At 43.8% G+C, this 23686-nt stretch overlaps 1 protein-coding gene across 9 annotated transcripts in view; it reads right to left on the bottom strand.

The window, feature by feature from the left end:
- The window catches only part of HDAC7 (histone deacetylase 7), a 964197-nt gene that overhangs the window by 102921 nt on the left and 837590 nt on the right, over nt 1-23686 (bottom strand). For all 9 annotated transcript variants that reach the window (XM_030198155.1, XM_030198159.1, XM_030198158.1 and 6 more), the window contains one exon: nt 23579-23628. In XM_030198155.1, the coding sequence (XP_030054015.1) occupies nt 23579-23628 (50 nt within the window). The remainder of the gene's footprint in view (nt 1-23578; nt 23629-23686) is intronic.

Consider the following 23686-nt stretch of genomic DNA (forward strand, 5'->3'; position numbering starts at 1 on the left):
AAATATGTTATAGATGGTTCATCTGAATTTTTCCACCAAGGCACATTCAGTCCTAGCTACACCACTGCGTAGAGGGTAATGTTATCACTAAGACAAAGGCAGAAAAGGCATATATGTCTGTGTATTTTTATAAACGTTACCCAAGGGAAAGTAGATGAGCATATTTACACCTGCTCTGAAGCACAGGTGATTGCGTGTGCATAAGAACATAAGAAGTGCTGCCATACTGAGACAGACCAAAGGTCCATCAAGTCCAGAATCCTGTTTCCAACAGTGGCCACTTCAGGTTACAAGTACCTGGGCATGATCCCCAAACAGTAAAATAAATTTTATGCTGCTTATCCTAGACATAAGCACTGGATTTTCCCCAAGTCCACCTTAATAATGGCTTATGGACTTCTTTTTAAGGAAGCTATCCAAACCTTTTTTAAACCCCGCTAAGCTAACTTCTTTTACACATTCTCTGGTAACAAATTCCAGAGTTTAGTTACACATTGAGTGAAGAAATATTTTCTCTGATTTGTTTTAAATTTACTACTTTCTAGCTTCATTGCGTGCCCCCTAGTCCTAGTATTTTTGGAAAGAGTAAACAAGCAATTCACGTCTACCCGTTCCACTCCACTCGTTTTTTTATAGATCTCTATCATATTGCCCCTCAGACGTTTCTTCTCCAAGTTGAAGAACCCTAGCCGCTTTAGCCTTTCCTCATAGGGAAGTTGTCCTACCCCCTTTATCATTTTCATCATCTTTTTCTATACCTTTTCTAATTCCATTTATATATTTTTTGAGATACAGTGACCAGAATTGCACACAGTATTCGAGGTGCGACTGCACCATGGAGCGATACAAAGGCATTATAACATCCTCATTTTTGTTTTACATAAGTACATAAGTAATACCACACTGGAAAAAGACCAAGGGTCCATCGAGCCTAGCATCCTGTCCATAACAGCGGCCAATCCAGGCCAAGGGCACCTGGCAAGCTTCCCAAACGTACAAACATTCTATACATGTTATTCCTGGAATTGTGGATTTTTCCCAAGTCCATTTAGTAGCGGCTTTTGAACTTGTCCTTTAGGAAACCGTCTAACCCCTTTCTAAACTCTGCCAAGCTAACCGCCTTCACCACGTTCTCCGGCAACGAATTCCAGAGTTTAATTACGCGTTGGGTGAAGAAACATTTTCTCCGATTTGTTTTAAATTTACTACACTGTAGTTTCATCACATGCCCACTAATCCTAGTATTTTTGGAAAGCGTGAACAGATGCTTCACATCCACCTGTTCCACTCCACTCATTATTTTATATACCTCTATCATGTCTCCCCTCAGCCGTCTCTCTTCTGCAAGCTGAAAAGCCCTAGCCTCCTTAGTCTTTCTTCATAGGGAAGTCGTCCCATCCCCGCTATCATTTTAGTCGCCCTTCGCTGCACCTAACATATTCCTAACATTCTATTTGCGTTCTTAACCGCCGCACACTAAGCTGCGGGTTTCAACGTTATCACCAATGATGATGCCTAGATCCCTTTCCTGGTCATTGACTCCTACTATGGATAATTGCACCATGTAAGTATAGTTCAGGTTCCTCTTTCCCACGTGTATTTCTTTTCACTTGCTCACATTAAAGATCATCTGCCACTCGGGTGCCCAGTTTCTCTGTCTTGTAAGGTCGTCTTGTAATTTTTCACAATCCTCTTTCAATTTAACAACTTTGAATAAATTTGCTGATGACACAAAATTAATTACCTCACTAGTTACTCCCATCTCTAGATCATTTATAAATATGTTAAAAAAACAACGGTGCCAGCACAGACCCCGGGGGAACCCCACTATCTACCCTTCTCCATTGAGAATACTGACCATTTAACCCTACTCTCTGTTTTTAATCCACAATAGGACACTACCTCCTATCCCATGACTCTCCACTTTGCTCTGGAGTCTTTCATGAGGTACTTCATCAAATGCCTTTTGAAAATCCAGATATACAATATCAGCCAGCTCACCTTGATTCACATGTTTGTTCACCCCTTCAAAGAAATGTAGTAGATTGGTGAGGCAAGATTTCCCTTCACTAAATGCATGTTGGCTTTGTCTCATGTGTCAGAAAGAACAGGCACACATCATGTATTTTACGAATACATGTGTGAGCGCCAGTTCTTGACTCTGCACCACCTATTCTCCATTCCTGGAGCCCTGTTTTAGACAGAATTGCATACCTCCTACCCACCCCCACCCTGTTAGACTGTCAATGAAATGCTTAGATGTTTCACTTATATATTCTGTCATCTTCCACATTTGCTTATTTCCGATCTGACGAAGAAGGGCAACCTTCGAAAGCTAATCAAGAAATGTATTAAGTTATGTCCAATAAAAAAGGTATCATCTTACATTCTTTTCCATGTTTTATTTTGTTTGATTTCTATTGATTACCAGACAGAATAGAGCAATCAGAATTGAGATGTCCAGGTTAGGACATGCTCAGTTCCAGTGGTATTTTAAATAAGAATCTGTACAGCCTTTTCTGAAATACCTGCAGGAGTGCACATGTATTAGCCAGTTCATGCAATGGGAACATCCATTTTACAGCTATACATATGGAAAAAATCAACAGCAGAAACGTGGCAATTTACATGTCTGAGTGCCAATACAGACACGTGCAAATTGTGAAATGCAGACACATACATGGCAGCTGTTTTCCAAACTTACACGTGACCGCTGCTCATTAACAGAGTCTGCAAATTTTTTTTTCTCTCTATTTGGAGGGTGAAATTAAGATTAAGCAGGAAGATTAAGCAGGATAGCTCCCTTAATCTCTCCTGTACAGGGTTGGCTGAAACAAGCACTTTTTAAAAGCCTACACATGATTTTCCCAAATGCACATTTGTTACTGTTCTGATAGGGAATACATATGTAGATTTTAGTCCGGCCCAAACCAGCCCCCTTGAAATCCGTATGTACTATGGAATTTCACTTGCGTCGGCTTTCCGAAATGTGTTAACATATGTATGCAACATACACGTGTAAATGCCGGTATTCACACATGTAAATCGTGACTACGCTTTCAAAACGAAACACCATATTGCATAAAAGTGCTGTGTTTCTATGTGTCTACTTTTCTGAATGTATAATCCCAAGCAACTTTGAGTATATATTAATTTATTGCATTTGTATCCCACATTATCCCACCTCTTTGCAGGCTCAATGTGGCTTACAATAAATCGTTCTTGGTGGTGATAGATTAGAACGTAATCACTTATTGTTATATAGAGAAGTTGAATAACGTATTAGGGTTTAAAGCAAGCAGATATTAAAAAAATAGATCTGAGTAAAGATGTGGGAGATGTATACATTTATAATTGTTATTCTATATGGTATGCCTTTTTAAAAAGATGGGTCTTCAGTGATGTTCGAAAGTTTGTTAATTCGTAGATCCCTCTCAGGTTTGCGGCAGTGCGTTCTGTAGCTTGGCACTCAAGTAGGTGAAGTTTGCTGCGTGTGTAAGTTTGTATTTTAAACCTTTGCAGCTTGGGAGATGAAGATTAAGGACTGTGCGGGCTGATCTTTTGGCGTTCCTTGTCGGTAAGTCTATCAGGTCTGACATATACGCTGGGGCGTCTTCATGGATGATTTTATGAACTAGTGTACAAATCTTAAACGTAATGCGTTCTTTAAGTGGGAGCCAGTGTAGTTTTGCTCGTAATGGTTTAGCACTTTCATATTTTGCTTTTCCGAATACAAGTCTGGCTGCGGTGTTCTGGGCTGTTTGGAGTTTCTTGATTGTTTGTTCTTTTCAGCCAGCGTATAGTGCATTACAGTAGTCTAGGTGGCTGAGCACCATTGATTGTACCAAGTTATGGAAGACAGTCATTGGGAAGAACTGTTTTACTCTTTTTAATTTCCACATTGAGTGGAACATCTTCTTGGTTGTGTTGTTCGTATGATTCTCAAGTGTTAGATGATGGTCGATAGTCACTCCTAGGAGTTTTAGGGTGTCCGATATAGGGAGTGTCAGATTTGGTGTGTTTATGGTGGTGAATTTGTTCGTATTGTGTTGAGAAGTGAGTATTAAGAATTGGGGTTTTTCTGCATTGAGTTTGAGCTTGAATGCGTCCGCCCATGAGTGCATGATGTGCAGACTTTGGTTAATATCGTTGATTTCCTGTAGATCCTGTTTGAATGGGATATAAATCGTTATGTCGTCTGCGTATATATATGGGTTGAGGTGTTGGTTGGATAGTAGTTTAGCCAGAGGTATCATCATTAGATTGAATAAAGTCGGCGAGAGGGGGGATCCCTGTGGCACTCCACATTCAGGTGTCCATGTGGCAGATGTAGTCAAGTTGGATATCACTTGGTACGATCTTGTGGTTAGGAATCCTTTGAACCAGTTAAGAACATTGCCTTCGATTCCGAAGTATTTGAGGAGATGTAGTAGAATACTGTGGTCGACCATATCGAAAGCGCTGGACACGTCGAATTGTAGAAGTAGTATGTTATTGCCAGTAGCGATTAGTTGTCTAAATTTGGACATGAGAGTGACTAGTACTGTTTCAGTGCTGTGGTTAGCACGAAAACCTGATTGGGAGTCATGGAGTATTGAGAACTTATTTAAGTAGTCAGTTAGTTGTTTGGTTACCATTCCCTCCGTTATTTTGGTTATTAGGGGGATAGATGCTACTGGTCTGTAGTTAGTTAGTTCGATAGCATTTTTCTTTGCGTCTTTGGGTATGGGTGTGAGTAGAATATTTCCTTTCTCCTTTGGGAAGAGACCATTTTGTAGCATGTAATTCAGATGTTCTGTGAGGTCTGTTATAAATTGTTGAGGAGCGAATGTTATGAGGTTGTTGGGACATATGTCTAATATACAGCACTATAAACACAATCACCCCTCTCCCTTACAAAATTACCCCTATATGTGTATGTGAAGTTTGTGTAGGCATTCCCAGGAATGTACTTTACAAATTGTGTGCATTCTATAAAATGAAATGCGTATGTGCTGATTTCTATCAGCATTATATACACACAAAGTTGCTGCTGCTTTGGAGCAGGTGAATTATCTACAGTGTAGCTCTATATGGCGTGGAGGGGCATTTTCAAAAGAAATGTCTAAGTTGGAATTTGGACGTCTTTGTAATACGTCCAAATTTGGAGGCGGGAAGAAGGTCATTTTCAAAAAAAGATGGACATCCATCTTTGTGTACGAAAATACCATGGACGTCCTTGAATTTGGATGTCCTTGGATTTTTGGACGTCTTTGATTTTCGGCCATTTTTGAAACCAAAAACGTCAAGTCTAAAACATCCAAATTCATGCCATTTGGACGTGGGAGGAGCCAGAATTTGTAGTACACTGGTCCCCCTGATATGCCAGGACAGCAATTGGGCACCCTAGGGGACACTGCAGTGGACTTCATAAAATGATCCCAGGTACACAGCTCCCTTACCTTGTGTGTTGAGCCCCCAAAACCCACTGTCCTCAGGTGTACACCACTACCATAGCCCTTATGGATGAAGGGGGGCACCATATGTGGGTACAGAGGGTTTCTGGTGGGTTTTGGAGGGCTCGCTGTTTCCTCCACAAATGTAACAGGTAGGAGGGGAGTATGGGCCTGGTCCACCTGTCTGAAGTGCACTGCACCTACTACTAAACTACTACTACTTAACATTTCTAGAGCGCTACTAGCGTTACGCAGCGCTGTACAATTTAACAAAGAGAGACAGTCCCTGCTCAAAGAGCTTACAATCTAATAGACAAGTGAACGGTCGGTCCGATAGGGGCAGTCTGGATTCACTGAACGGTAAGGGTTAGGTGCCGAACGCAGCATTGAAGAGGACCTACTCCGGGGACCTGCATTCGCCGTCATGGACCGGAGTATGACACCTGAGGCTGGCGAGTAATATTTTTAATCATGTTTCTTTGAGTTGGGAGGGGGTTAGTGACCACTGGGGGACTAACGGGAGGTCATCTCTGATTCCCTCCAGTGCTCATCTGGTCATTTCTGGCACCTTTTAGTGCCTTATTCTTGATAAAAACAGGTCTGGGTTAAAACGTCCAAGTTTTAGTGCTGGACGACTTTGCTTTGTTCCATTATGGGTCAAAGACATCCAAGTCTTAGGAACGCCCAAGTCCCGCCTTGAATACCCCTCCAATCTGCCCCCTTGAGATTTGGGTATCCTTGCAACGGACTTCTGACAAAGATGTCCAAAATCGGGTTTCGATTATACCGATTTGGACGTCTCTGTGAGATGGACGTCCAAGTGCCGATTTATGTCACTTTTTGGATGTCCATCTCTTTCGAAAATGAGCCTGATAGTAACATAGTAAATGTTGACCTGCAGGGTCCATCCAGTCTGCCCAACACGGTGGCCAGAGTTGAAGCTGGTACTCTGCACAGATCCTCATGATTAAATATTGGTATACTTTATCTTCATTTTTCCCTGCCAATTTTGGGGCACACCTATTCTCCATTCCTGGAGCCCTGTTTTAGACAGAACTGCATATCTCCTACTCACCCCCACCCCAATTCTACTATATCTTTCTTGAGATGCGGCGACCAGAATTGAACACAATGCTCAAGGTACGGTCGCACCATGGAGCGAGACAACGGCATTATAACATCCTCACACCTGTTTTCCATACCTTTCCTAATAATACCCAACATTCTATTCGCTTTCCTAGCCGCAGCAGCACACTGAGCAGAAGGTTTCAGTGTATTATTGACGACAACACCCAGATCCCTTTCTTGGTCCATAACTCCTAACGTGTAACCTTGCATGACATAGTTATAATTCAGGTTCTTTTTCCCCACATGCATCACCTTGCACTTTCTCACACTAAACGTCATCTGCCATTTAGCCGCCCAGTCTCCCAGTCTCGTAAGGATCTTCTGTAATTTTTCACAATCCTGTTGCAGGTTAATGACTTTGAATAACTTTGTGTCATCAGCAAATTTAATAACCTCGCTAATTACTCCCATCTCTAAATCATTTATAAACATATTAAAAAAGCAGCGGTCCTAGCACAGACCCCTGAGAAACCCCACTAGCTACCCTTCTCCATTGTGAATATTGCCCATTTAACCCCACTCTCTGTTTCTTATCCTTCAATCAGTTTTTAATCCACAATAGGACATTTCCTCCTATCCCATGACCCTCCAATTTCCAGATACACAATATCAACGCCTTTTGAAAATCCAGATACACAATATCAACTGGCTCCCCTTTGTCCACGTTTGTTTACTCCTTCAAAGAATTGAAGTAAATTGGTCAGGCAAGATTTCCCCACACAAAAGCTGTGCTGACTTGGTCTCAGTAATCCATGTCCTTGGATGTGCTGTGTAATTTTGTTTTTGATAATAGCCTCTACTATTTTCCCCGGCACCAAAGTCAAACTCACCGGTCTATAATTTCCAGGATCTCCCCTGGAACCTTTTTTAAAAATCGGCATTCCATTGGCCACCCTCCAATCTTCCGGTACCATGCTCAATTTTAAGGATAAATTGCATATCACTAACAGTAGCTCCGCAAAATCATTTTTTAGTTCTAGCACTACTCTAGGATGAATACCATCTGGTCCAGGAGATTTGCTACTCTTCAGTTTGCTGAACTGCCCCATTACGTCCTCCAGATTTACCGTGAAGTCAGTAAGTTTCTCCGACTCGTCAGCTTGAAATACCATTTCCGGCACCGGTATCCCACCCATACCTTCCTCGGTGAAGAGCGAAGCAAAGAATTCATTCAATCTCTCCGCTACGTCTTTATATTCCTTGATTGCCCCTTTTACCCCTTGGTCATCCAGCGGCCCAACCGATTCTTTTGCCAGCTTCCTGGACAAAGCAGCTACCCAATAGAAAGAAACCTAAAAGTCCTAGGAGTTATAATAGATCAGCATCTAACGTTCGACGATCAAATATCAGTCACCAAACAGGTTTTCAAAATGCTATGGAAACTAAGAAGAATTAGGGATCTCTTCTTGCTAACAACATTCCGCCTTCTAGTACAAACACTGATCCTATCCACAACTGATTACTGTAACGGGGTATATGCAACACCCAGAGCCTAAAGAAACTTCAGTCTGCCCAAAATATTGCAGCACGATTAATTTTCAAGGCCTCGAAGTACCAAAGGGCAACCCCGCTATTACAATCTCTACACTGAATGCCAGTGAAATCTACTTTAAGTACATAAGTATTACCACACTACGACAGACCAAAGGTCCATTAAGCTCAGCATCCTGTTTCCAACAGTGGCCAATCCAGGTCACAAATACCTGGCAGGATCCCAAAAAGTGCAATACATTTTATGCTGCTTATCCCAGAAATACCAGTGGATTTTCCTTAAATCAATTTAATAATGGTCTAGGGGCTTTTCCTTTAGGAAGCCGTCCAGACCTTTTTTAAATCCAGCTAACTACCTTTACTACATTCTCTGGCGACGAATTCCAGAGTTTAATTACACGTTGAATGAAGAAAAATTTTCTCTTGATTCGTATTTTTGGAAAGAGTAAACAAACGATTCACGTCTATCCGTTCCACTCCACTCATTATTTTACAGACCTCTATCATATCTCCCCTCATCCGTCTTTTCTCCAAGCTGAAGAGCCCTAGACACTTCAGCCTTTCCTCATAGGGAAGTCGTCCCATCTCCTTTATCATTTTCATTGCCCTTCTCTGTACCTTTTCTAATTCCACTATCCAGCTCATTTTCAAAAGAGAAGGGTGCCCATCTTTCGAAACAAATCGGGAAATGGGCGCCCTTCTCTCAGAGGTGCCAGAATCAGCATAATCGAAAGCCGATTTTGGGCGTCCCCAACTGCTTTCTGTCGCCGGGATGGCCGAAGTTCCCGGGGGCGTGTTGGAAGGGTAGCGAAGGCAGGACAGGGGCGTGCCGGACGTGGTTAAGAGATGGCCGGCTGTAGCTGATAATGGGAAAAAAATGGGCGTCCCTGGCGAGAATTTGGTCCGTATTTTTGATCCCTTTTTATTTAGGTCCAAGTCACAAAAAAGTGCCAGAACTGCCCAGATGACCACCAGAGGGAAATGGGGATCACCTCCCCTGACTCCCCCAGTGGTCAATAACCCCCTTCCACCCTCAAAAAAATAACTTTACGAACTTTTTTTGACAGCCTCTATGCCAGCCTCAAATGTCATACTCTGGTCCATGACAGCACTATGAAGGTCCCTGGAGCAGGTTTAGTAGGTGCAGTATACCTCAGGCAGGCGGACCCAGGCCCTTCCCCCCCCCCCCCCACCTGTTACACTTGTGGTGGAAAATGGGAGCCCTTCAAAACCCACCAGAAACCCACTGTACCCACATGTGGGTGCCCCCCTTCATCCCTTAGAGCTATGGTAGTGGTGTATAGTTTTGGGGAGTGGGTTTTGGGAGGGTTTGGGGGGGGGTGTTGGGGGGCTCAGTACCCAAGGTAAGGGAGCTATGCACCTGGGACCAATTTGCCAAGCCCACTGTAGTGCCCCCTAGGGTGCCCAGTTGGTGCTCTGGCATATGAGGGGGACCAGTGCACTACGAATCCTGGCCCCTCCCATGACCAAATGCCTTGGTTTGATTCGTTTTTGAGATGGGCGCCATTGGTTTCCATTATGGGGGAAAACTGAAGGCGCCCATCTCTACATCCGGCGATCTCAGCATTTAGGTCGAGATTTGGGCGGGGCCCACCGTATTTTCGAAATGAAAGATGGATGCCCATCTCATTCGAAAATACGGTTGGCCCCGCCCCTTCACCGCGCCGTCCTCTAAGATGGGCGCCATTAGCGATGGGCGTCCCTGTTCGAAAATGCCCCTCCACATCTTTTTTGAGATGCGGCAGCCAGAATTGAACACAATATTCAAGGTGCGGTCGCACCATGGACCGATAACAAAGGCATTATAACATCCTCACTTTTGTTTTCCATTCCTTTCCTAATACCACCTAACATTGTATTTGTTTTCTTAGCTGCCGCAGCACAATGAACAGAGGGTTTCAACATATCATGAACGACGCCGCCGAGATCCCTTTCTTGGTCGGTGACTCCTAATGTGGAACCTTGAATTACGTAGCTATAGTTCAGGTTCCTGTTTCCCACATGCATCGCTTTGCACTTGTTCACATTAAACATCATCTGCCATTTAGACACCCAGTCTCCCAGTCTTGTAAGGTCCACTTGTAATTTTTCACAATCCTCTCGCAATTTAACAACTTTGAATAACTTTGTGTTGTCAGCAAATTTGATTACCTCACTAGTTACTCCCATCTCTAGATCATTTATAAATATGTTAAAAAGCAGCTGTCTCAGCACAGACCCCTGGGGAACCCCACTATCTACCCTTCTCCATTGAGAATACTGACCATTTAACCATACTCTCTGTTTTCTATCCTTTAACCAGTTTTTAATCCACAATAGGCCACTACCTCCTATCCCATGACTCTTCTGGAGTCTTTCATGAGGTACTTTGTCAAACGCCTTTTGAAAATCCAGATACACAATATCGACTGGCTCGCCTTTATCCACATGTTTGTTCACCTTCAAAGAAATGTAGTAGATTGGTGAGGCAAGATTTCCCTTCACTAAATCCATGTTGGCTTTGTCTCATTAATCCATGCTTTTGAATATGCTCTGTAATTTTGTTCTTTATAATAGTCTCTACCATTTTGCCCGGCACAAACGTCAGGCTCACATGTCTATAATTTCCCGAATCCCCTCTGGAACCTTTTTAAAATATTGGCGTTACATGGGCTACTCTTCAATCTTTCGGTACCACACTCGATTTTAAAGATAAATTACATATTACTAACAATAGTTCCGCCAGTTCATTTTTCAATTCTATCAGTACTCTGGGATGGACACCATCCGGTCCAGGACATTTGCTGCTCTTCAATTTGTCAAATTGCCCCATTACATCATCTATGTTTATAGAAATTTTATTCAGTTTCTCTGACTCGTCAGCTTTGAATACCATTTCTAGCACTGGTATCTCTCCCAAATCTTGCTCGGTGAAGACCGAAGCAAAGAATTCATTTAATTTCTCCGCTATGGCTTTGTCTTCCCTTTTACCCCTTGGTCATCTAGTGCTCCAACTGATTATTTTGCTGGCTTCTTGCTTTCAATATACCTAAAAAAAAATTTACTATGTGTTGTAGTTTCCAACACAATCTTTTTTTCAAAAGTCCCTCTTTGCCTTCAGCGCTTTGCATTTCACTTGACATTCCTTATGCTGCTTCTTATTAATTTCAGTCGGTTCTTTCTTTCATTTTCTGAAGGATTTTCTTTTAGCTCTAATAGCTTCCTTCACCTCACTTTTTAACTACACCGGCTTATGCTGCTTCTTATTAATTTCAGTCGGTTCTTTCTTTCATTTTCTGAAGGATTTTCTTTTAGCTCTAATAGCTTCCTTCACCTCACTTTTTAACCACACCGGCAGTCGTTTGGTCTTCCGTCCTCCTTTTTTAATACACAAAATATATTTGGCCTGGGCTTCCAGGATGATATTTTTAAACAGCATCCACGCCTGATGTAAATTTTTGACCATCATTACTTGTCTTCCAGATACTAAATGGGATGGCCCCTGACTACATGAGATCTCTAATTGAGTTACCATGAAGGAATACCTCAAAAGGATCCTGCGACTTCCTTTTATTCCATCTCCCCATCTGTAGGGGAATACCCAGTGGCAAAGACATGGAACTCACTATCTTTAGTAATGAGGAGGACAACAAATTACCTACTATTTTGAGAAATGCTCAAATCATACCTTTTCAAATCATACTTAACAAAGGAAGGCTAATGGCATTGAACCAAACAACACTCGACGAACATACATAACCTGTCCACCTAAATGCTATGCCCTGGGATCCCCATGTTTGTTAAATGCGTTCATGGTAATCTTAGCATCAGTCTAGTATGCAAATATTAATCATTTTCAATGTTTCACTGATGAAAAGCATGTACTCTCATATAATACTTTTCCAACTATTATGCAATCGTTTCTCTTCCTTTGTTAAACTGTGAGCCAACTCTTGTAATATGTATTTGGTTATTATGTAATCACTTCTTTTCCTTTGTTAAACTGTAAGCCACATTGAAAGTAATTGGGATAATGTGGGACATAAGAACCAATAAATGGAAAACGGACTTGAAAAAAATGTACATGCATAAAATACATGCCTTCATTTACACCAGCTCTTCAAGATGTGTGTCATACCCACACACCAACATTACCCATCGAGTCCTTTTATAAAATTACTCTCATGAAGGGCAAACCTATAAATTGGCACCTCAGTGTAGGCACCCCAATGCCGTGCATTGAACACCAATTCTGTAACGGCTTCTTGGCATCAAGATTCTGCTATAGAATCCTGGTGTAAAGTTGGAACTGGAATGCCCATGTGTACGCGTGTCCTCTTACTCCAAGTTGATATTCTTATTAAACCAAGTGACAAGCGTAGTATATAGTATAAACTATACCCTAACTGGGAGACACACCCATGGCCTGTCCATGCTCTGCCCATATGTATGTCCCCCATTGCAGTTAGACAATACCTTATAGAATAGTACCTAGTGACATAGAGAACTCCTCTCATATGAGGAAAGGTTATAGAGGTTAGGGCTCTTCAACCTGGAAAAGAGATGGCTGAGGGGGGATATAATAGAGGTTTACAAAATTCTAGGTGGTGTAGAATGCCTAAAAGTCACTCGATTTTTTTTTTTACTCTTTCAAAAAGTACAAAGGCTAGGGGACACTCAATGAAGTTACATGGTAAGTAGGGCTGTACCGAATATTCGTATTCGATTCTGCCCCAAATATATTATTCTTATTTGGCTGAATAGCGATTTAAATTCAAATATGAATAATCTGGGGTTCTACTATGCTAAATCCTACTGAAATAAACACGATCTCTGATTGCACGTTGCTTCTTTTATTATTTACTAGTAAAAAAGGCCCGTTTTTGACAGAAATGAAACGGGCGCTAGCAAGGTTTTCCTCGGAGTGTGTATGTTTGAGAGAGAGTGTGAGAGAGAGATGGAGTGTGTGTGTCAGAGAGAGAGACGGAATGTGTGTGTGTTTGTGTGAGAGAGAGTGTGTGTGAGAGACAGTGTCTGTGTGTGTGAGACTGTGTGTGTGTGACAGAGAGATAGAGTGTGATAGACAGAGAATGTGTCAGAGAGAGTATATGTGAGAGACAGTGAGTGTGTGCCCCCCTCTCGCAGGGCCCCCACCACCTCTCGCAGGGCCCCCCTCCCCACCCCCACCTCTCTGGTCTCAGGACCCCCTCCCCACCTCCCTCTCCCCTGCCCCCCCCAGCCATCCATGTCCAGCGACCCTCCCCTCCCCCTGCGGCACACTCACAGCTGATTCCCAGGCAGGGGGAGGAGTAGGGAAACATGCGAAGCAAGTTGCTCTGCCTGTTTCCCTACTCCTCCCCCTGCCTGAGAATCAGCTGTGAGTGATGTCAGCCTGGCTACGGAGCCTAGCTCAGCAACTCTAGGAGCCACGGACACAGGCAGCTACTTTAGAACGTTGATGGTGAGAATTATTATATAGGATGTTAAAAGCTCAATGCCCATTATTCGTATTCAGTCAAATAATTTTTTTCATTATTCGTATTCAGTCCATAGTAAAATATGCTATTCAGTACAACTTTGTGGTAATACTTATAAAATGAATAGAAGGAAATAATTTTGTACCCAAGGAATAGTTAAGCTTTGGAACGCATTACCAGTGGATGTGGTAACAGTAGTTAGTGTATTTCAAATAAAAAGGTTTGGACAAGTTCCTGGAGGAAAAGCCCATCGTCTGTTATTGAGACAGACACAGGAAAGCCATTGCTTGCCCTTGGATCAGTAGCATGAATCTTGCTACTATTTGGGTTTCTGCCAGGTACTTGTGACCTGAACTGCCCACTGTTAGAAGCAGGTTCTGAGCTAGATAGACTTATGGTCTGACCTAGTATGGGCTCTTAAACAGGGGTTAGTAAAATTTCTTAATCCTGCGTTTAAGTCCACTAGAATTAATGAAACATTTATGTCTTTATGCCACCTCCAGAGCTATGTTCCTCATTGTGCCTGTACTGTAGCAAAAAGATCCCCTGTGATAAAGACTGCCTCCTGACAAAGATCATATTTTAAATAGTGTTCAGAATACAACAGTTTCATGACATCAGGAAAAAATTCCTACACTGCTCTCAAACCCCCTCTTCCAGATCGTTTATGAATAAGTTAATTTTGAGTAGACTGAGTCCCCATACCCAACAGAAGAGTTTGTTATCCAGTACATTCTACCCTCCGATTAGCATCCCGTCCACTACACCTTGTCAATGGCATTGCAAAGGTCAAATAAATTACATCTACCAGCTTCCCTCTATGTAACAATTTGCTCATTGTTTTTCTTTTTTAAAAATATATAATTTTTATTGTTTTCCAAAACACACAAATCACAATCACTTGTTCTAAATAGGATCTTCAAACAACAGCATAGAGTGCAGCAATCAACCAGCAATACAATAATGCAATACCCAGACTCTCCACCCACCCCCCCCCCACAAATAAAATGTCCAGCCTGTTTTAAGTCCAGTGGTCAAAAACTCTCCAAACAGCAAAGAGTTCTGATACAGATCTATCACACCATTTCTTATAAACATCCCAGGTTTTTACGATACTGAAAAAAGCAACCACACTTCCCTGCCATTAACTGGGACAATAAACAGCAATAATCAACTTTTTTTAAAAGACTTTGTCCAGTGATGATTTGTTTCCAGTATTTTGCCAGGATAATCCAGGCAGCCATTTTAATATGAATCAAGAGCAGATGAACCTCTTTCTTAACTCCTACCGCCCTGAAATTCAATAGACAACATTCAGCCTGCAAGGGCTGTGGAACAGAAAGGAAATCAGTAAGCTGTATACACAAAGCAACCCAGAAAGTCTGTACCTTCGGGCAGGACCACCATATATGTTAGAAGGTACCCATTTCCCTACACTGGGCAGATCCCGTACCAAACATCTGTGATAATGTTTTAGGAGTATAATAATACCATTGGTAAAACATCTTGTACCCATTACCCACCAGTGGGGTTGCACACAGACACTTTAAACAAGAAACGCTTTACTGCATTTCTTAGGATCATAATGAGAGTTTAAAATAGATTTCCACTTAGCTATATATGAGAGTAAAGGTTGATCCATATGCAAAAGCGCTTTGTAAAGCCAAGAAACCCCAACTCTTCCTGTACTCGAGCACAGTGCACATTCCAATTCTATTTCAGCAAGACACAGTTCACTTCTGGCTCCACAAGAGATAAAACCCTTCAATTGGGCATATTGAAAAGCATCCCATGAGGCAATCAAAATTCATCTTATAAGTCCGGAAAAGAAAGGAATTCCCCCTCCTCCCATAGATTATTGTGGCCCAACGCCAATAAGTAGAATCACTCGCCCCCCCCCAACCCGGAACAAACCCAGTAGCACATAGAATAGGTGTGTGCAAATGGTACTGTTGATCAAGAAGCATTTGAGCTCTACACCTAATCCAGACCTCCAAGGGAGAGCGAATCAAGCCACCCATATTAGCCACTATTCGGTGCAGTCTGGTCAAGGGAAGCCAAGGAAGGGTCCAGAGTGGAGTATCCCCCACCAAGTGTTGTTCAATGTGGAGCCATGGCTTAGAGTCCCCCCCTGCTGCCATATTGATATGGTTTGGAGAAGGGCTGCAATATGATAAAGCTCAATATGGGGAACCCCCATCCCCCCATCTCTTTTTAGTTGATAGAGAACCATCTGACCTACTCTAGGGGACCTTTTTTTCAAATGAAAGCAAAAGCTTTCTTATTGAGAGCATGAAAAAAGGATTTCAGGATAGGGAGGGGAATGGCCATAAATAAGTAAAGTAATTTGGGCAAGAGTGTCATCTTGAAAGCTGCAATCCTACCTACCCACGAAAGCTGTAAATCATTCCACCTATATAGCTCTATTAATAATTCCCGTAATTTAGGTGGAAAATTTAATTGATAGACAGGCGATAAATTGATATTAAGAAATCTCTGATTTCTGAAGATTGATTTTAAAACCAGAGACCCAACCATATGAGTCTAAGAAATCCATAAGTGCGGAATGAAAGGCCTGAGGGTTGGTGAGAGTAAAGAGAACATAATCTGTGAATAGCTTAATGTTATATTCCTGGCCCCACTAGATCTATGAAGTGATGGGGAAACATGAATATAGGCCAAAGACTCCATACAGAGAGCAAGAACAGAGCACAATCCTGGCGAGTACCTCAAAGCAACTCAAAGGATGCGATATAAGTCCCATTTATTTTTAGATGAGCCAGAGGTTGTCTGTAGAGAGCCTGAATGCAATGCAGAGGACAACCTGAATGCAATGCAGAGAAGACCCCGAAGAGCCTATCATTTGCAAGACCTCGAACAAATAGGGCCAAAAAACCCTATCAAAGGCCTTCTCTGCATCCAAGGATAAGAGCACCTCAGGGCAGTGGCGTTCCTGGGGGGGGGGGGGGGGGGGGGGCGGTGGGGGCGGAGAAGAAGCATGGAACGGAGGGCAGGCGCACGCGGCACCCCCCGGCGGCATGCACCCGGCAGGGGGGGGGGGGTCTTCACGGGGGTGTCCTTTCGCCGGGGGGGGGGGGGCGCTGCACCCGGGAGGCGGGCAAATCGGCGATCTGCCCCGGGTGCCAGCCCCCCTAGGAACGCCACTGCCTCAGGGTCACCTTTCGCGTGGCCACGCCTAGGTAATCAGATGCAAGGCTCATCTAGTGTTATCAAAAGTTTGCCTACTGTGGATAAATCTGGCTTGATCAGCATGAATCACGTGGGGAAGTACCATTTAGCTAGGATCTTCGTAAATACTTTATAATCAATCCCCAGGAGGGCAATGGGTCAGTAGGAACCACAATATTGGGGATTTTTATTCGGCTTAAGTAACAGTGTCACAGTCAAAAACCGCCAAGAAAGCGGCAGCACTGTATCATCATCTATAGAGTTATACACTCTCGCCAACACCGGAACCAATAACCGTTTAAAGCATTTATAAAAGTGATTACTAAAGCCATCAAGGCTGGGCGTTTTGCCCAAAGGCAAACTCAATCGCTCAAAGGACTTCATCAGTGGTGATGGAAGCAGATAATATATCCTGCTCAGAAGGGGCCAAAACTGGTAGCTCTATCTTCATCAAAAACTGGTGAATGTCCTCGCCCGATTCTGGTGTATAAAGCTGCTGATGAAAATGTAAAAATTCCTAATGAATTTCTCCCACTTGAGAGCAAGTCTGCCCATCCCATGTTAGTACAGATGTAGGCCAGTACTCGACTAGTTATTAAATTCATAATATTCTTGCTGTGTATGCTGCAGCTGTTCTTGAATACTAGTGAGTTCCAGAGTATGAAGCTCAAGACGGACCTTATTCAAATGACCGCATCTTGAGTAGGTGGTTGCCTGATTCACCTTACGAAGTCCCTCCAAATACTGAATAATCTGCCTAAGATTGTGTTCCTTCTGTTTAGTAGTTTTATGGAGATGAGCTTGCAGAGATAAGACTCTACGGCACATGACCGCCTTTAGGCTTTCCCACAATACCCAAGGTGACATTTCAGGGGTATCGTGGAAATGCAAAATCTCTTTCAAATCTTTTTCAAGCTGTTGTAAATTAGCTGAATCACCTAATAGTGATTGGTGTGCCATAGGTGTCCAGCTAAAAGACAGAATGGCCGTCAAAGTACATGACCCACAACACTTATACAAAGAAAACATAAAAGTGAATCCCAGCAGTCAATAGCTATTAAGCCTGCAGAAAAAGAAAATTCAACAGAGTTCCCCAGCCACATGGCCAAAAAAGTGAAAACAAAGGTGGCCCATCTAGAACCCCAAAAGACCACTTGCCAAGCAAAAATATAAAAATTAAGACAGCATCAAAATCAGGTAGCTGAGCTCCCAAATGCTGTCTAGTAAGGCGGCCCTTGCCACCAAGGATGAGAGGACCAACTGAGCAGATCTTTAGCCCTGGAAGCCACTCCCATAGAGGAGGTCAATGGTGGAACCACTTCAGGAAGAACCGAGCCTGCCTCCTTCAATGTGCAAACTTGCTGAAGTTTTTCCTCCAGATAAAAAGTCAGCACAAAAGGACGTTGCCGACGATATTTGACTCCCTTCCTGAAAGCGCTTGGTAAAGAGTCTAAGGTCAGCGCACATTTTTAAAATAGTCACTGCTAGATCCTAATACAGTTCTATAGGATAGGAGTCCCATTGCAAGTCTGTAGATCCTCTAGTCTTAGCCAGCACGGACTCCTTAGCTTTGTAATCCACAAAGCAGGCTATAATATCTCATGCCAAATTTGCCCATGGTCAGCCCTCCACTCTATACGTCCACTCTATTTTAATGGTATCCGCTGGCACTGACTGCTCCGAAGATGAGAGAAGCATACTAGCAATTTGCTGTGCCAACAGTTTGCAGTTAAGATAATCAGCCAATTTGGGCACATCCCTAATGCGTATACTGGACCACCAACCACGGAGTAGCCTACTAGCCTAATGGTTAGCGCAGCGGCCTGAGAACCTGCGGAACTGGGTTCAATTCCCACTGCAGCTCCTTGTGACTCCGGGCAAGTCACTTAACCTTCCATTGCCCCACAGGCGGTATATCAAGTCCCATCCCCTTTATCAAGCATGAAGGTATGCGCAAGGTGATGTTCCGTTAAGAGAAGTCTCCAGAGACACTGTGGCCTCTCACTGCTCGTCAATGCATGTTTCAGATTCGCGGTGGCCCACCTCCAAGATCTCCTCGCGCAAATTTGCCACTAGAGAAGACTTCCTCCTGGACCCCTTTAATGTCCAATTGAATTTCTTGCAGCAGTTCATGAAACTCCAAGAACGATTCCACAGACTCACCTCTGGAATTTGATTGTTCTTCCACCACGAGCTGATCCCCTGTACCGCCGGAAGAGCTGTTCTGCAATGATATCTTAGTTGTGGAGTGCTGCGAGCGGTAAGTAAACTTTTAGCAATCTGCGCGGCTGTTGTTGCATCACACACCAAACAGCCATGGAGGGTCAAGTCAGCCAGGAAGTATGAGAAACTCACCACCAAAACCCCCAATTAAGCTGGAATTAAATGCTGAATTAGTGAGGGGGCATGTGGAGCTACGAGCTCGCCCAACCATCTTGAAGTGTGATGTCACCTGCTCATTGTTAAGAAACTAAAGAGGTTACAATCAAACATGTTTGGATTTTGTGTGGCAAGGATTTATGTGCCTCAAGAGAGAAGCAGAAGGCTCTACAGTACACAGTGACAGCAAAACCCTCTCTTGTGGCCAGGCTTCCTACATCAACAGCTCACTTGTTTTTCAAATATTCAAACCCTAAAAATTCATATTTATCATCTTTCCTTTTTTTTTTTTTTTTAATAAAGACAAACATCTTGGTCTGATCAACATCACGTCACCCTCAAAGAAAGAGCCGGAAAACCTCAAAATCTGCGTCTGATGAAATCCATATGTGGAGCTCCAGTGACTGCACGCTTCTCCTCTGCAAAAACGCAATCCACCTAATCAGACCTCTCCGCCCAGTCCTCACCCATGAATACACACATAGACTCCAACCAATCTCTCCACTCTGATCTCTGCCTCTCCTGCCCTCTACCCTCTGTTTCCTCCCTAAAGCCCCCCACCCACCCTTGCATGATATAGGGTTTTTCCTGTAAATCTCTCAGACCATGTGGCTTTAATCTGATGTTTGGGAGTTTGTGCCACATGTGCTGCTGTGTAAAGCCACTAAACATCCCCTCCCCCCCACCCCAAGCAGAAATGCTGCCATGGCTGCTAAGAGTTCTTATGCTAGCACTGCATGGAGGATGAGCTAGAACTACTGTAGAGAAGAGGATTATTCAGAGACAAGATATAAAAGTTCTCCCCATTTCACCTGTTACATCACAGCAAGCAGACAGTAGCCAGCTCTGCTGCTTGCCACATAACTATGCAGAGGTTATTTAGCCAAGGCTGGGTGCCAAGCCTTTTCCCTTTCACCTTTTTGTGTCAGATGCTGGAGATGGATGGGTGGGGGGAAGGAAGATGTGAACAGAAGAAGTGATGAGGGGTAGGACCAGTGCTTTTTTTGTAGGAAAAAAGGTGCCGGTACTCATTATGGGCAGGGTCACCACATATGGCCCCACCCTTTCAATAGCCACACCCCTTATACCAGCCATGGCGCATATAAACATACATCATTGAAAATATTATACTAGTATAGGAGAAAAAAATAACGTGATTTTTTTCATTATAAATAATTTCTGTAAGCTGTTACAGCTCCAGTATACCCAGTGCAAAATAAGACAGCAGATGTACATTTTCAAATTGGACATATTTCAAACACTAAAATGAAAATAAAATGATTTTTTCTACCTTTGTTGTCTGGTGACTGTTTTCTATCCATATTGGTCCCAGTCATCTATTCTGCTGCTCTCTATCTGCTCCCTTAACTCCGTTTCCAGGGCTTCCTTTCCATTTATTTCTTTACTTTCCTCCTTTCCTCTTCATTTCTTGCCATACATACATAAGTAGAAGCTGGGTCCTCCTCCATGGAACTGACTGGAAGAGATATAATGTGGATCCAGCTTTTGCCTATTTTCTCCATCCATGTGCAGTTTTTCGACTCTCTTCCCTTTCCCTCATCTCCATCCATATGCATCTTCTTCTTTTTCCTTTCCTCCCCTCCATCAATGTCCAGCATTTCTCCTCTCTTCCCTCTCCTGTATCCATATAAAGCAATAATTCTCTCTCCCCTCTCCTCCATCTAAGTCCAGCATTTCTCCTCTCTCCCCGCCAACCCCTCCATCCATCTGTATCCAGCAATTCTCTATCTCCTGCTCTCCATCCATTTCCAGCATTCCTTCTCTCTTCCCTGCCCTCCCATCCATGTGCATCTCCTTCCTCTCTTCCCTCCCCTCCATCCATGTCCAGCATGTCTCATCTCTCCCCTGCCCTCCCCTTCCATCCATGTCCAGAAAATCTCTCTTCCCTGACCTCCCCTCCATGTCCAGTATGTCTCCTCCTTCCCCTGCCCTCCTCCTCCTATCCATGTCCAGTGATTCTTCTCTGCCCCCTGTCCTCCCCTCCATGTCCAGTGATTCTTCTCTGCCCCCTGTCCTCCCCTCCCAACCACATCCAGCAATTCTCTCTTCCCTGCCCTCCCCTCCCATCCATGTCCAGCAATTCTCCTCTCTCCCCTGCCCTCCCCTCCCATCCACGTCCAGCAATTCTCCTCTCCTCTCCCCTCCCATCCATGTCCAGCAAATCTCTCTTCCCTGCCCTCCCCTCCCATCCATGTCCAGCGATTCAACTCTCTCCCCTCCATGTCCAGTAATTCTCTCATCCCTGCCCTCCCATCGATGTCCAGCAATTCTCTCTTCCCTGGCCTCCCCTCCCATGATGTCCAGCGATTCTCCTCTCTCTCCTGCCCTCCCCTCCCATCAATGTCCAGCGATTCTCCTCTCTCTCTTCCCATCCATGTCCAGCGATTCTCCTCTCTCCCCTGCCATCCATGTCCAGCAATTCTCCTCTCTCCCCCTCCTTGTCCAGCAATTCTCTCATCCCTGCCCTCCCATCAATGTCCAGCAAGTCTCTCTTCCCTGCCCTTCCCTCCCATCCATGTCCAGCAATTCTCTCTTCCCTGCCCTCCCCTGCCATCCATGTCCAGCAATTCTCCTCTCTCCCCCTCCTTGTTCAGCAATTCTCTCATCCCTGCCCTCCCATCGATGTCCAGCAAGTCTCTCTTCCCTGCCCTTCCCTCCCATCGATGTCCAGCAATTCTCTCTTCCCTGCTCTCCCCTCCCATCGATGTCCAGCAATTTTCTCTTCCCTGCTCTCCCCTCCCATCGATGTCGTGATTCTCCTCTCTCTCCTGCCCTCCCATCCATGTCCAGCAATTCTCCTCTCTCTCCTGCCCTCCCATCCATGTCCAGCAATTCTCCTTTCTCCCCTGGCCTCCCCTCTCCCATGTCCAGCGATTCTTCTTCCCCCAGCCCATCCTTCTCCCAGCCCGTCCTCCTTCTCCACTGCCTGCCTGTGAAGCGATAGAAAGGCTGCCAGCATCGGACTCAGCAGCGTGAACGGTGCAGCGATTGAGAGAGGCTGGCAGCGTCGGAGCTTCCCTCTGCGAGCCCCGCCTATGCAGCAACAGGAAGTTGAAACAACGTAGGCGGGACTCACAGAGGGAAGCTCTGATGCTGCAAGCCTCTCTCAATCGCTTCCTGCACCGTTCGCGCTGCCGAGTCCGATGTAGTAGTAAGTAGGGGAGTGAGAGAAAAGGTGCAGGACTCGCCGGGGGGAAAAAGATGCTGGTACGCCGTACTGGTGCGTACCGGCACAAAAAAAGCACTGGGTAGGATACATGCAGATTTCCCTCATTCATATTATTTGCCTTTTCTACACCACCTTTACTGACCAGCAGGTCTATCCTGACTTGTTTACAGCATCTCTTGTAAGTGGTGAGGTAGCAGTAGCATGATTGTGGAGACAGTGAGGGTTTATGCATTAACCTTGATTGTTCCTATTGTGTCTTGGTAAGAATTAGTAATAATTGCTGTACACTGATGTATTTTTTGGTATTGATTTGCAACTTATTTTCTCTTTTGTGGATGTCTTGTGATTTTGTCTGCTCTCTCTCCCTCTTAATCCTGAACATTTTACGCTTAACTCTCTATATTCAACAACAATATAATGCAACATTTTCCAATACAAACAAACCAACCAATGAAAATATAGGGTAAAAGACTTTTATACTCCCCCCCTCTCAAATATGTTTTCATGGTACTTGTTGGTGATAGTATTAACCAACTAAACTATTAACTCAAACAGTACAGCTAAGAACGAAAAACTGCAGAAGGGCTGAAAAGTACAACCACCATTGGTTAATATAAGAACTAGGAAACCCTAATCCTAAACATTTTATTATAAACTGCTTAGATCTTTCTCACCAAGTGGTATATCAAATAAAGATGAAACTTGACATTTGAAGAGGATGTATGAACAGCAAAGAGTAATGGGGAGACAGAGATTTTCAGTTTTATAGATTGTGTTATTTTCCGAAAATGATTCCCAGCTGCTGAAACTTGTGAGCCAGTGCTGAACTCGCATAACATGTACTACTCACGTAGCACAGTGAATGGGTTCCCAAAAACTATTCTGTCAACATTCTAGAGTTGGCTGCATTACAGAGTCCTCATGACGAGGAGCAAGCACCAGTGCTCCCAGTGAAAGGTGGCAGGGAATAGAGAAGTGTCAAGAATGCCAGCCTTTATCTGACTGTGATTTGAGGTATCACAGAGGCTACATTGTGACATCACTGAAGCAAGCAGGTTGGACTTAGACATCACTAAAGCAAAAAGGTGGGAGGGGCAGAAGAAGACTTCCACTGCTGTTCCAACAACTATCAGCAATCACCAAGGGTTTGAGGGAGGGAGTGGAGGAGCAGCCTCAAAGGATTAAGTAGATTTTATAAAGCAGGTTTTGTTGTGTTGGATGTGATAGTTGAGCTTCAGTCCAGTTCCTAGAGCAGAAAATAGGAAAATACAGAATTTAAGAGTACTTACACCAACTCCTCCACAGGGAAGCATCACAAACATCTTCTGTGCCAGGATTCCTATGATGAGAACAGAGGATGGTGTTAAAACTCACGAGTGACCAGGGCAGCAGCTGAT

This window comes from Microcaecilia unicolor, chromosome 3 (genome assembly GCF_901765095.1).
Source record: "Microcaecilia unicolor chromosome 3, aMicUni1.1, whole genome shotgun sequence".
Taxonomy (NCBI): Eukaryota; Metazoa; Chordata; class Amphibia; order Gymnophiona; family Siphonopidae; genus Microcaecilia; species Microcaecilia unicolor.